Raw genomic sequence first — 15,807 nt, forward strand, 5'->3', positions numbered from 1 at the left:
TACATTTTGATATATTCAAAAAAACTTACCCCCCACTAGTATGTCTCCTCTCAGTATTGCTTCTATAGCATGAAAGTAACAAGAAAGTTGCAAAGTTCCTCCATTTGGAAAGAAGTCAGCATGGCCAAGAGGAGTTAATGCTCCAACAACAGATCCTACAAGATCGCAGTTATAAAACAGCAAATCGATTTTGTCTAAAATTTGAAATTATTCACAATTCTAATTTAACAAAAACTGTTTTTCTCTATGACTTACCAACTTGTTTACATTAAATAAATTAGACACACACATGTATATAGTTTAAATGCTTCTTGAAATTGAGAAGCAAAATTTTCAAATAAGTATAAAAACATGCTACTTGTAAGATAGTTACCAAACGTGAAAACATGTTGCTTAAATCTGTTACAAACATATTTGAGCAGAACACAGAATGAAAACATTACTACTTATTACTTACTAAGTTTATAAATTTCCAAACTTTCTAGCTTTGGAATCAACTCAAACTATAAGAACATGTCACAAAGCTTTCTGTCTGAAAAACAACACAAATGCTGATATTTTGTTCCTGCCGACAGGCCTGTGTAGGGGGGCAGGGAACTGTCCTTGCATCAGAAAGGTTCCGGGTTCGAATCCCGGGCAAGGCATGGATGTTTCTTTCTCTCTATCTGTGTTCTATGTCCTTTACGTGTGAATGTGACCGGAACTATAAACGGGTTGTGGTAGTGCGACGCTACTCCACCGCCGTCCACAGGTGCCCACTGGGTAACGAAAAGAGAGTTAGCAGTTCTGGCACTTTCTGTGGCCAATGGACAATAGTTCCAAGTGGTTTCCTTGTCTTCTGGATTGGTTCAAAATTACAAGGCTACGGAGTTGAACGTAAGTAGTCGTAAACCCATGAAATTGGGTCGGCTTGTTAACGACGGTTATAAAATAAAATAAAATAGTTCCAAGTGCCAGCCGTTAAAAAAAAATTGTTCCTTACCTTCATACAAAAAGAATTTCTTAAGAAGGCATTCATTTTCAATTAAGAAGGCTTCATTTTCTAATGAGATTTGGTACACTTTCTCCCCGATAAAGATTAAAAAACTTCCGTAGATTCAAATCTGGTGTAAGAAAAAATGGCGATAAGTCCTGAAAATTTAAATTTTCAAACAGTAGCCAGTGGACGGTGGCTACTGTTAATAACTTAATATCCACTTTTTCCTCAAACCTTATGAGTCGGTAACCAATATCGTTAGGTGCTCTCTAATTAATAACCTCTTTTGCAAACTTTTTTTTTTTGGCTTGGATTAAATTATAATTTTACAAAAATTCCTATCAGAAATAATCTAGAACTAAAAAAAAAATATACAAATATGCAACAAAATTTGGTTGAACAAACTGACTTTTAAAAAACTTTTAAGTAAAAATATTTGGTGTGGCAAAATACATTTAATGTATACATTTCAACTTTGAAATATGTGAATTGTTAAAGAACTCTCCTTCTACATGAATTGGATTCTGAAAAATCAAAATTTTAAAGAGACAACAGACATTTTAAAGAAAACTCTGTTTTCCATAATCTTGTACATTGATGTACATTTTTGATTAAAAAAAAAGAAAATGATGGGAATTAATGGGAAAATAATTATGTTCAGTAATTTTTTCAATAAACTTATAAGGATAAAAACACTAATTATGAAATTACCTCTAAATAAATTATTGCAATATGTTGTTAGTGTAGTGTTTAAAAAAAATATTACAACGAAACCTTTTTCTATTAAGTTGTAGAAACTGCTAAGATGCTTCCTTTTTGTGATGCAGTGCTGATATCTCGCATAACTTAATTTCTCAAATTTTATGGAAATTAAGCCAGTTTCGTTTTCCCCTTAAAAATTCTCAATATTTCCCAGAATTCTTATTCATTTTTCAAAACTCCATCTTCACAAACTGAGGTTTTTTTTTGTTGCAGCATTAACTTCTAACCCTAGAAATCATTGTAACTGGTTTAAAATATTACTTTAAAATTTCATTTCATGCTTTTTTAAATGATGTAACTACTTTTGTAATAATATATATAAATGAGTTTATTATTTCTATATGTGAGATAATTACAACAATATTTGCTCACCGAAACAAGTACCAGCATCGGCATGTATGACATCGACGAAATGAGCCTCTTTGTAAGTTGTATTGTGAGCAAAATCATCATTCCTATATACGAGTACACCAGTATCTAAAACTGTATGAAAAAAAAAGAATGTATTTATTACTTTCGTCAGGTATAAGATTTATTTTTATTTTTTTAAAGTGAATAGACAACTTAAAAGAGAGCGTCCTTCTAACATTTAGATAAAACAGTAAGTGATGGCTACAAGCTATTATTAATACACCGCGATTAACCTTTCCCGGATATCAAAAGTCCCTTAAAAATGAAAGATTTCAATAATTCTAAAACTAGTTTAATAGAAGGGGGGGGAGAGACGTCATGAAATATTCAGACATAGAAGTGCGGATATACAAAAAATTTCACATGTCTACTGTTATTAATTTCTGCTAAACTAAACAAAGCAGAGTAAAACCAAATGTTATACTTTGATCAAAATTTAATATTCAAATCAATAATATTTTCAGATGAAATGTTATAATTTTTTTTTTTTTTTTAAATGTGCAAAATTTCAAGTTTTTAATCCATTAGTTTTAGCGTTACACGAATGAAACGCGCGTGCTTCGATAATTGGGTATAATATAGCCTACGTCACAGGTTGTGTTGTTCCTACTAAATTTAACCCATGAACGGCATTTTCTGCGAGCCTAACTTCAAGCCACAAATAAACAAACGAAGTGCTCGATCGTTTAAATAGCTGCTCGCCAGATTTTATTGCATTATAAAGAAAAATTATTGAAACTAAATACAACTAAATAAACAACAACAACTAAAACAAATAACAACAACTACTAATAACAATAACTAAATAAACAACAGTTAAATTCCATTCGTTTAGCATTGCGTCATATGTTGTTCCTACTAAATCGAAGTAGTTGTGTTTTTTTCATATTATACCTAATTCTCTGAAATAGAGGTGACGGTGGCAATTTTGGAAATGGTTTTCAAAAATAAAGTCAAAAAATTTACCCAATAAAAAAATCAGGCTAATATTTAAGGGATAAAAAAAAATATCAATATTATTCAGAGGAATCGAAGCCAAATCATGGCATTTTAGGTGAATGAGAGGATGTTTGATTTGTGAGATGTATGTGTAGCCAGGATACTTTGAATCTCTCAAATGAAAATTTCCAGATTTTTGGTCAAATACTAGAAAGATGCAAAACGAGATTTAAGAAGAGAAGTGCATTACCGCACATTTAGTTAAAGCAAGTAATATAAAAAATTAAAGTCGATTCCTACTTAGGTCAACAACAAAAAAAAAATTATTTCAGTTTTTTTTAATTAAGTAATGAAAATTTTTTCACCTATGTAAAACTAAAATTAACTAATTAAATTTAATTAATTAATTAAATTTAATTAATGAATTAATATGTGAAAAAACTGTATTGACTTCAAGTGTCATCCACTACAAGTTTAAAAAAATGTATTTGGACTTGAGTGGATGAATAAAAAGTATTCGCGATCGCAACGAACTATAGGGGGCGTTGTTGTATGAGACGAATACCTGCGATTTCTATATGAACAGTCATTAAGTTACTCAGGAGACGTCTTTAATGTAGCATGTAACATTGTAACGTTCCATCTTCATTGTGGCTTATTAAATTTGAAAAAGAAAAATGTTTGATATTCTTTCTTATGCAAACGGGAAAAAATGGTATCTCTTTTTTTTAAGAGAAGAAACATCCGAAACACATCGGAAAAATATTTGTGAATAAACAAAAAAGAAAAAAATATTTATCTTTTTATTAGAGTTAATGCCTGAGAAATAGACTTACTAAATTTAATGATATAACATTAAAGGCCTATTTCAACTTAACATTCTATAGTTTTAAGAATCATATTACTTCAAACATCAAAATAAGCAGAAAGTATGCATAAGCCTCATAATTTTATATAATTTAATTATGTCAAAATAGTTTTTTGACAACAATTTTTATCAAAAAATTCTAAGTTTCAATAAAAATCATTATTTAGGAACTAAAAAACGTAAAATAAAGAATGCTTACGAAACAAAACAAAAAAAAAACTATTCTAAGAATTCCTCATATTAAAAAAAAATTGCTCATGTTTTGTGTTTTTTTAAATTCATAGTCGGACGCACAAAACCATTTTAAAAATTCCTCACATTAAAATAAAATAAAAAAACTTGCTCATGTTTTTTTTTTCATAATCGGACGTAGAAAACCATTCTATAGAAAATTATCATCAAATAATCCTGGATATCATCTTTTGGATTCCTTGTTGTTTGCTGATTTTTGACGCCATTTTAGTGCTAAGAAAATGCGTCTTTGGGATTTGCCAAAAACGGAACAAGATGCAATTTAATTTTTTTCAAGAGCGAAATATTTTACCAAAAAAACGAAAATGTACCAATTCCCATAACATGAAACTTTATCTTGGTAAACGTACGTTTTGGAAATGTTCTTTCGCTTGGAATCTTATTTATTAGAGTTCATATGGCGACAGAATCAGATAAAAGAAAATAGAGATTGTTTTGAATCTATGTTAAACTCTATATCGGTCCATTTTCCACCGAAATCTGATTGACTACTTTGATTTTAAATAAAGTGTTTTATTTTTTGATTTGTCGCAAAAATTTTAGGTGCAGATTGGGAGGCACTTAAAAACCGCCAAATCTGTAGAGACAGAGGCGTTAATACGTAAGTACCGAATTTTTATTCCATACTTCTCTGAATCATATTACTTCAAACATTAGAATATGCAAGAAGTAGATATAAACACATAATGTAATACCATTTAATTTTTCAAAAAAAATATTTTGACAAAAATTTTTATCAAAAAAATTATAAACTAAAAAACTTAAAATAAAGAATTCTTAGGATAAAAAAAGATTTTAAAAATTCCTCATATTGAAATAAAAAACTTTTATATGGTTTCTTTTTTTCATTCTTATAGTTCTTAATCTGACGTAAAAAACCATTTTGTAGAGAACTATCATCAAATAAGGAAAAAAAATATTATTTACAAGAAAATTTTTTATTATGAAAATCATAACGCTCACCTGTTTTATAAATTCGCAGAATTCCAAATGAAATGTTCCTAGCTTGAAAATTTTATTTTCAAATATTATATACATAGATTATCTCTTCATTACTTTTAGATAACATACTACAGAGCAAAATTTTATAATTGTCTGATCTCGATATGAATTTCAAAATGTAACTTGAAAACAGAATAGCTGAATTCTAGTTGAAATTATTCGTTCAAAACTGAAAAATTTATTAGTAAACAGCACAAATGATACTATTTCAAGTAATTCGGAGGATTCTTTATTGATGTTTTCCGAATTATATAGATGCAGAAATATATACTATTCCATAAAGAAGAATATTCTATAAATATTATAGTTCTGTACGTTCTGAATTCACATTTATTCATTGGAATGACGAAAGAAATGTAGACTTCACCTTAATTTGTAATGAATTGAAGAGGGAAAAAATTATTTTACCGTAATACACACATCTGCGTGCGATCGCGAAATCGGAAGTTATGTTACTGGTAATAGAAAGGTAAAAACTATTGAGAAATTGTTCTTCAAATGTTTGGCGTGTTCTGCTTCAATGTTTGGCATGTTCTGGTTCGTTTTTTCAAGTTCTTCTGCCTTTTCCTTAGGGAAATTTTGCTTCTTATTTGCTGCTAAGAAAATGTCGCCCGTCTTTGCCAATGGTTATGATAGAACTAATGCCCGATATTTTAAGGCTCCCGCTAGAGGGCGTACTCAAGCTTTGCGATTGCCGATTTTATTAACGATTGAAAATTTGAACAAGCTACATAAATATATATAAGCAGAGTGTGAACTAATAGTAGGAATCGGAGCCGCGATGGCTCAGGGGATAGAGCGTTCGCCTTCCAATGAGGCGGACCGGGTTCGAATCCCAGTCGAAACGAATTCCNCCTTAGGGAAATTTTGCTTCTTATTTGCTGCTAAGAAAATGGCATCCGTCTTTGCCAATGGTTATGATAGAACTAATGTCCGATATTTTAAGGCTCCCGCTAGAGGGCGTACTCAAGCTTTGCGATCGTCGATTTTATTAACGATTGAAAATTTGAACAAGCTACATAAATATATATAAGGAGAGTGTGAACTAATAGTAGGAATCGGAGCAGCGATGGCTCAGGGGATAGAGAGTTTGCCTTCCAATAAGGCGTACCGGGTTCGAATCCCAGTCGAAACGAATTCCGCATCCGGCTTGCATCGACCACAGTGCTGACATAAAATATCCTCATTGGGAGACGGATCATGGGTTAGAGTCCCCTTTCCGTGAGGCTAACCGTGGGAGGTTCTCGTGGTCTTCCTCTCCATGCAATGCAAATGCGGATTAGCTCCATCGAAAAAGTCCTCCACGAAGGCATATTTCTCCCTTTACTCGATCCAGTAGTTCCCTTGTCTTCTGGATTGGGTTCAAAATGACAAGGCTACGGAATTGAACATTAGTAGTCGTAAACCCATTAAATTATGTCGGCTGCTCAACGACAGTTGTAAAATCATAAAATAAAAATTTAAAAAAATAGTAGGAATTGGAAAAAAAGGCTCCTGGTATCAGACTTCATAAATTTGATTCATGAAGTCTGATACATTCTGGTATCAGACTTCATTAATTGGTATCATAAATTTGGTGACGTGGATCACACGTGCTACCACGTTATGTTCTTTATTGAAGAAGAAATATTTCACTAGTTGCGGATATTAATTACCTATTTATTTTTATCAAAGTTGCGGATATTAATTGAATTTTTTTTTGGCAACCAGTGTTTAGTAAAATAAAATTAATGGAAGCCATTTTTCCAAGCTACAGCTTCATGAATAATTAAATTGAAATCATCATATTTTGTACACTTTAGATGAAAAGTTGTAAATAAAAAAGAAATTAAGAATAACAAAAAAAGAAAGAAAAAAAATTATGAACGGTAATGTACAGTGCGCAAAGTACAAGAAACGGACCACCCTGAATAACGTTGGATCAAATGATCAGATCTTCCCATTCTAGGACACAATCTTGAAGGTTTGAGGAGGTGACCTCAAATATGCTGATTAATTAGAGCAGATGTTTATGAAGGGGAAAGCGTATGTTTATTCAGAGGAAATACGTTTTTGTGTCCGATTTCGCAACATAACATACTGTCTGTACTAATTAATTAGCATATTTAAAATCACCTTTTCGAACCATTAAGATTGAATCCTAGAATGTAAAGATCCAATCATTAGTTCAAAAGCACACAGTACATTTGCATTTTAGGATCAGATTTTGTGTCACGTAAATTGCACAGAGCTAGTTTAAGACTTGAAAAACGAAAAAAAAAAATTGAACAGGGACAACATTATTCTGTGAATACGATATATTCAGAACATTGTGTTCAATACTGTTAAGATATTGCATAAATATGAACTTTTCTTACGGGTAATTCTTCTGAGTTTATGAGCTGAACTCCACTCTCTAATAAATTTTCCAGCAGTGATTGAAATATATGCTCCTGCACTATGGCCAATGATATGAAATTTTGAACCATCTGCATAATTATTTTGCATCTGTAATAAATTATTAAATGTTAATCTTCTTCAATTGATATAAGTTAGTTGTTTGACATATGCCAGCAACTGTACTTTATTGTGTTAATTTTAAATTGAAATTTCGCTATACTTAAACTAAAATTTGAACCTCTTCTCCTCCTTAAACGTATAATTGATTGGCATATCATCTAATTAATATTCGGGCTATATGTAGTCATATATGAAATGTATTCGTTGACAGTTCCCAAAAGGGTGATCAAGAGGGTGTAAATGACGTCATTTAGACGATAAAACATTTGTTCATCAGAATTTAACATCAACTGTTATTGATTACAGTTAATGACTACATGCTGAAAAGTTACTTGCAAGCATGATTATAGATATTGATTTAGTTTATACTACTGTAGACATGATTACAATTCAGAACAATTACAAGTAATTAGGGCCTATTATTACAAACAATCACTGCTACATACAATTATCTCATGATTCCAGTTACATTAATGATTGAAAAGTATTTAATGTAATTTTAATTAGATGATTACTGATAATCATCTGATCATAAAATTACTTTCAATCCTAAATTCTTGTTATCTTTGATAATGATTACTTGTCAGTGTATTACAAGTGTACTAAAAGTCTACAAGTGTATTAAAAGTAATCATTTGTCTACAAGTGCAATATCACAATTATGAGTAATTTATTCTTTGCAATGAATTATATTTTTGCCTAACTCGAGTTTTAGATTAATAGGAGAATTTTTCGAGTAAAACTCTCTACCAAATGTTTTCTAAGGCAATGTAGCAGGAATATCAAAGTAACAAACATATAAGAGCATGCATACAATAAAATCGCGCGTGTGAATTCAGAGACACAAACGAGAACTTGATCGACGCGTTTTTCTCGGATAAATATATTTCACCAATCATATTCCAGTTCATATATGCGATTTTGAATGTCCCTATTTGGAGAGTGCTTTAGAGAATCGGAAGCAGATGGATCCAAAATATTTCTATGCCAGTCATAGTTGAAAGAAGCGAAGATAAAGAAAGAACAGAAACACACTAGTCAGTTAGTGTGACAATTTTCGAGCTAAGTTTTTCATTGGCAAACAGCTACAGGTTACAGATTGTGCCCAAAATTCCAACAAAAAGCAACCACACAAGCTTCAAATCTCAGTTGATCAAATTCCTAACGTTCTGGAAAATTGTTGGTGTACTTGTTATCGACCCCAGGGGCGGATGCAGAAATTTTTCCTGGGGGGGGGATCATAGACTCAGATCCCCCCCCCACAATGAATTTTCTTTTATAAAAAAAAAATTTTTTTTGACATTTTTTTTCTTGAAGAAAAAAAAACTGGGTTTTTAAATGCTAGTCTTCTCATTAATTTTTTTCATAATGAACAATACATAAATAATTCAAGTATTCAAAATCCTTAAATAATAAATGTAATGCGTTTTTTTAGAAACTTTGGCAAGCCTGTCAATGATTTTTTCAACATTCAAATCAATTTCTCGACAAATGTTTAATAATGCCGAGTCCATTTTATCGTTCTTGATTTTGAGTTGCTCTAAGCCAAGTTTTGAGACGTCGAAGAGTTGAAAAGGAACGTTCTGCTGTTGTTGCTCTAACTGGCAGTGTTATTAAAATTCTCAACAACATATTGATTGATGGGTACAANATCATCTGATCATAAAATTACTTTCAATCCTAAATTCTTGTTATCTTTGATAATGATTACTTGTCAGTGTATTACAAGTGTACTAAAAGTCTACAAGTGTATTAAAAGTAATCATTTGTCTACAAGTGCAATATCACAATTATGAGTAATTTATTCTTTGCAATGAATTATATTTTTGCCTAACTCGAGTTTTAGATTAATAGGAGAATTTTTCGAGTAAAACTCTCTACCAAATGTTTTCTAAGGCAATGTAGCAGGAATATCAAAGTAACAAACATGTAAGAGCATGCATACAATAAAATCGCGCGTGTGAATTCAGAGACACAAACGAGAACTTGATCGACGCGTTTTTCTCGGATAAATATATTTCACCAATCATATTCCAGTTCATATATGCGATTTTGAATGTCCCTATTTGGAGAGTGCTTTAGAGAATCGGAAGCAGATGGATCCAAAATATTTCTATGCCAGTCATAGTTGAAAGAAGCGAAGATAAAGAAAGAACAGAAACACACTAGTCAGTTAGTGTGACAATTTTCGAGCTAAGTTTTTCATTGGCAAACAGCTACAGGTTACAGATTGTGCCCAAAATTCCAACAAAAAGCAACCACACAAGCTTCAAATCTCAGTTGATCAAATTCCTAACGTTCTGGAAAATTGTTGGTGTACTTGTTATCGACCCCAGGGGCGGATGCAGAAATTTTTCCTGGGGGGGGGATCATAGACTCAGATCCCCCCCCCACAATGAATTTTCTTTTATAAAAAAAAAATTTTTTTTGACATTTTTTTTCTTGAAGAAAAAAAAACTGGGTTTTTAAATGCTAGTCTTCTCATTAATTTTTTTCATAATGAACAATACATAAATAATTCAAGTATTCAAAATCCTTAAATAATAAATGTAATGCGTTTTTTTAGAAACTTTGGCAAGCCTGTCAATGATTTTTTCAACATTCAAATCAATTTCTCGACAAATGTTTAATAATGCCGAGTCCATTTTATCGTTCTTGATTTTGAGTTGCTCTAAGCCAAGTTTTGAGACGTCGAAGAGTTGAAAAGGAACGTTCTGCTGTTGTTGCTCTAACTGGCAGTGTTATTAAAATTCTCAACAACATATTGATTGATGGGTACAAATCAATGACACAGTTATTAATAATCTTGGAAAGATCGTTGGGCACTTCAAGTCCTGCTTCTGTTTCACGTTGCCATTTTGCCACCCGAAGACGAAATTCTGTTTCGACAACTTTTACGGAAGCATTTTAGAGATTCTTTTAAAACTCGGCAGTTTCACGAACGGCTATAAGATCTTCTTCTGTAACAGTTTGACGAGGTAAAAAAACTAAGGATGATATTGCGCAAGCGTTGCTAGAGACAAACTTCTCCGCCTTACGCGAAGCGCTGGCATGGTGCCAGATTTTAGTTACGAGTTTCGCAAGTTTCCCATCTTTACCTGTTGACCTGTTGAAGCGCGCTGGGAGTATTCGGCGCGTTTCAACATTAATAATGTTTACAATGAAACTATGACGAATTTCGTTTTTATCCTTTGGATTATGATTCTTGAAACAGTGAAGAACATAATTAGATGAAGAAGAAAAATCGATTTTTCCGACCTACCTAGGTGCATATGCCACCTTAAATAATTTTTTAAATATTTCATTTCTTTTGTAAACTATTGAAAAAATTATTATTTTAATTTTTTTTAATTTGGGGGGGTCATGACCCCTATGCTGGATCCGCCACTAACCTACCCTGAAGAATGCAAATGACGATGGGAGTTTCATGTACCGATTTTTTTTAATCCCATTCAGCCTACGAACGAGTTCTTCAACGGACACAGAAGTTTTCATCAGATCGAATACAATATACAATCGACGAGATGTTTAACAGCAGTCAGATGTGCCAAAGTCTTCATTTGATTCCACATACGACAACAACGTCTCTAACGGCAGTCTGATGTGCCTGTATTAATTTGATCACCGACAGCATACGATTAACTAGGTCTTCAACAACAGTCTGGTATCAACTCTTCATTCGATCCCAGGCAGTATAAAATTAAAAAAAGTCTTCAACGGGAGTCAATTTAACTGATGCTGTCACGTTACCAAAGGACCTGAAAATGAAATATCTCTGTCCCACCCAATAAACAGGTGGAGGTAATGTTGCATGTTTCTGTAACACAGGTTGATAGGTGATCATCGGATAACGTTAAATTAGCAACACATTCGTTATCTTCCGTGACGAAGAACAGGGAAAGGAAAAAAAATGATAGTAAAAATATTTCAGTGACAGCTGGCTTCCAGGAAAGGTAAAAAAAAAGTCTTATTATTCTTAATTATAAACTATTCATTAATTTTGCTTTTTCTCAAGTAAGAAACAATAATGTTTGCAGATTCTTTTATTGTTCATTTGCAGTCATATCCTGTTCTCATATATCCAAAGAAAGAGATCTACAAATTCATGCGGGATAAATCTTTATTTTAACGCCCTCCTCTGTACGATGCTTATAACTCGATATGCCTTCGGTACCTCCTGCAAGTTTGTCACACTGATTTAAAAAACGTTGCATGAAAAACTTTAGGAATTAAATATGTAGAACATTCTCAAGAACTATAAAATAAAAACAAAATATTAGAATGTTTTCCTCAATCACTATATATATATATATATATAGAATGTCCCTATTTGGAGAGNAGCACGGATAATCCGCGCACGGATAATCGAGAGTGTACTGTGTATAAATATATATATATATATATAAACAATAAGTTTACATTTTTTTTATTTAGAAAAAAAAACACGATTTAAAAATAACAAATTTCACATTCCTGGTAACAAATACATTCTCTACCAATAGCTTTATAAAAAAGTGTGAATAGGCGTTGACGCATAATTAAAAAAAATTAAATACATCGGAAATGGTCATCACCGTTATATTCTTAATAACAAATCCAATTATAATCTTCCATCTTATAATCTTCCAATTGCTTTATATATTTAAGTGATTAGGCAATATGCTTTAAGCTTAGTTTCAAACGCTAAACATACTGGAAACTTAACCACTATTTGAATTTTACCATAATATTCTTGATTACAAATCCAGTCTCTTCACCAGCTACAAAAGAATTAATAATAGCACCATCCGGATCGGGAAAATTACCCCACGTCCAGTCCACTAAAATGACGTTATATCCTCCTCGAATAAATAGTTGTTCTTTATATTCCTAAAATGTTAATAATTTTTTACTATTAAAATTTTTTAAATGCTAGATAGTGATATGTTCAAAAAACAAACAATTATAATGAAATTAAATTATACTTATTAAAAATAAATTGAACCATGTCATTTTTTCATATATATATATATATAATCAAACCCCACTATAGTGAACACGTCTTATAGTGAACTCCTGGATATAAAGAACGAAATGTTCGGTCCCGTGCCTTACTATACAATGTTATTTTTTGTGGATATAGTGAACCAAAAAAGTGAGGAAGTTGGATATTATGAACTTTTTTCTGTCTTCGACTGATATTTTTAGTTGTTGTAATAATTGTGAAATTTCTATTTCAAAGCAACTGATTTTTAAAACCATCTACAGAGAGGAGTTTCTTGTTTGCTTCTTCCTTTATGTCCATCCCTAAACAAAGGCTGGCAGATCCTGTAAAGGGATCCATTTTCTGTCAGAGAGAGAGAGAGTTATTCATTATTGGTCAAAGGGGTGGACACTAATCTTTGTTAATACTCCTTTTTCTCTCAGTTCAGTTAAAGAAGTTCCCAAATTTAACTATGGCGAGCAGTAAAACGTTCTCCGTTGATGATAGAATGGGCATAATCAGAAAAATTGAAAATGGATGTAATCAACTCGATAATTGCAGGAAAATTCATAAATTCAGGAAAAAATTATCGGAGAGTCGGGAAGTGTTTCCATATCTGATGTTGAGGATTGGAAAAGAAATGTTTTGGAATGATATCTCTCGTAACTATGAAGAGAAAGACATATTCAACTCGGATGAGGCTGGATTATTTTATAAAATGATAACCAAACATTGAAATTTAAAAATTCAAGTGTTCTGGTGGTAAACTTTTAAAAGTGCGACTCTCCGCTCTAGTATGCGCTAATATGAATGGATGGGAGAAGCACAAACTTTTGGTAATCGGCAAATCTCAAAAGACAAGATGCTTCAAAAATGTTAAAAACTTTCCAGTTTCATACAAAGAAAGCATGGATGACATCTGGTCTAGTTGAAGAAGAAATTCGAAAATAGGCTAAAGAACTATCGGCCAGAAAAAGAAAATTTTTGCTGTTGATTGATAATTGCACAGCACATTCAATTTTTGAAAACCAGGAATGGATAAAGATTGTTTTCCCGTCATCAAACGCAACATCTATAGTACAGCCTATGTAACATCTATAGTACAGCCTATGTAACATCTATAGTACAGCCTATGTAACATCTATAGTACAGCCTATGTATGATTGATAATTGCACAGCACATTATATTTTTGAAAACCAGGAATGGATAAAGATTGTTTTCCCGTCATTAAACGCAACATCTATAGTACAGCCTATGTAAACTCTTGTGCCGTGGCGGTTCATTCATCATTATTTTGTTGTTTCCAAGTATTTGAATGTAGAATAAATGTAGAATAAAACAAAGAAAAATTATAGACATATGAAGAAAAAAAAAGGGGGGGGGAGAATAATAAGTAAAGAAATAACAAACAACATTTAAAAAAAAAAGAAAGAATGAAATTTTATTTAAAAAACCGGAAAAAAAATCGGAAAAAGAGATATAATCTTTTCATCACCCCACACGATTATATCCGCAAAACAGAGTGCTTTCTGATATTGCATCAATGAAGCCAAAGCAAAATATATTAATACAATAGTGTGAGGAGCACTCAAATGTTTTTTTTTAAAAATTACAACAAATGAAATAGAACACAAAAAGTAAAAATAAGTAAAAATAACATGTAAAAACAGAAAATAAAATAAAATAAAAAGAAAAAAAAACAGTATAGAAATGGACTATAAAGCGAGCAGCGAAATCAGATCAACTTACATGGACGGGAATTTTTCAAGAATGATTTAAAAATGTTTTCGCAGAAAGATTGCCAGATTACAAAATATGAAAACAAAAGCGCAAATTGAGTGTAACAAGAGGGTTTTAAAGTGTCGTTCTTACTGCACTGCTGAAGTGATTTGTTATTCTGCGCATTGATTTGTTAGTTACCAAGGATGGGCCCGAAATGGATGCGCGCAAGGTAATATTACACTGGATAATTTTAAAAATTGACCATAAAAAGTTTTCGAAAATAGATGTTTATTTAAGAAAAAATATAAGATAGAAAAGAGAAACATAAATTGCCTGTTTTGCAAATGGAAAAATTATATAAATTATCAAAGAAAAAAATTTTAATAGATAATCTTAGCACGGATTTGCACATGGAAATCCGTGGTTAAAATTATTTACTGAAAATTCCTTTACTAAATAATTTCCTTTGTTAATCTATAAAATTTTTCCATGTGCAAATCCATTTCGGGCAAATCCGTGGGTAAAATTGTTTGCTAAAAATTTTTTCTTTGTTAATTTTTCCATGTGCAAATCCATTTCGGGCAAATCCGTGTTAAAATTATCTATTAAAATTTTTTTCTTTGATAATTTATATAATTTTTCTATTTGCAGAACAGGCAATTTATATTTCTCTTTTCTATTTTATATTTTTTCTTAAATAAACATCTATCTTCTAAAACTATTTATGATCAATTTTTAAAATTATCCAGTATAATATTACCTTGCGCGCATCCATTTCGGACCCATCCTTGGTAACTAACAAATCAATAGACAGAATAACAAATCACTTCAGCAGTGCAGTAAGAACGACACTTTAAAACCCTCTTGTTACACTCAATTTGCGCTTTTGCTTTCATATTTTGTAATCTGGCAATCTTTCTGCGAAAACATTTTTAAATCATTCTTGGAAAATTCCCGTCCATGTAAGTTGATCTGATTTCGCTCCTCGCTTTATAGTCCATTTCTATACTGTTTTTTTTCTTTTTATTTTATTTTATTTTCTGTTTTTACATGTTATTTTTACTTATTTTTACTTTTTGTGTTCTATTTTATTTGTTGTAATTTTTATAAAAAATTTTTTTGAGTGCTCCTCACATTTTTGTATTAATATATTTTACTTTGGCTTTATTGATACAATATCAGAAAGCACTCTGTTTTGCGGATATGATCGTGTGGGCTGATGAACAGATTATATTTTTTTTCCGGTTTTTTAAATAAAATTTCATTCTTTTTTTCTTTTTTTTAATGTTGTTTGTTATTTTTTTACTTATTATTTCCCCCCCTTTTTTTTTCTCCATATGTCCATAATTTTTCTTTGTTTTTTTCTACATTTTGAACTTATCTTCTAATGAGTTTTGTTTACTTGCAGCTTA

General features: G+C 31.4%; 1 protein-coding gene and 1 long non-coding RNA gene across 2 annotated transcripts in view; one reads left to right on the forward strand and one right to left on the reverse strand.

The window, feature by feature from the left end:
* The window catches only part of LOC122272295 (uncharacterized), a 38,593-nt gene that overhangs the window by 1,299 nt on the left and 21,487 nt on the right, over window positions 1–15,807 (forward strand). The gene's annotated exons all lie outside the window — the stretch shown is intronic.
* LOC107444195 (hepatic triacylglycerol lipase-like) overlaps window positions 2–15,807 on the reverse strand; it is a 24,704-nt gene continuing 8,898 nt past the window's right edge. The window contains exons 2-5 of the mRNA XM_071180457.1: window positions 12,432–12,578; window positions 7,568–7,697; window positions 2,111–2,221; window positions 2–155 (exon numbers count right to left, since the gene is read on the reverse strand). Of these exons, the coding sequence (XP_071036558.1) occupies window positions 16–155; window positions 2,111–2,221; window positions 7,568–7,697; window positions 12,432–12,578 (528 nt within the window). The 3' untranslated portion in view covers window positions 2–15. The remainder of the gene's footprint in view (window positions 156–2,110; window positions 2,222–7,567; window positions 7,698–12,431; window positions 12,579–15,807) is intronic.

Source organism: Parasteatoda tepidariorum, chromosome 1 (genome assembly GCF_043381705.1).
Source record: "Parasteatoda tepidariorum isolate YZ-2023 chromosome 1, CAS_Ptep_4.0, whole genome shotgun sequence".
Taxonomy (NCBI): domain Eukaryota; kingdom Metazoa; phylum Arthropoda; class Arachnida; order Araneae; family Theridiidae; genus Parasteatoda; species Parasteatoda tepidariorum.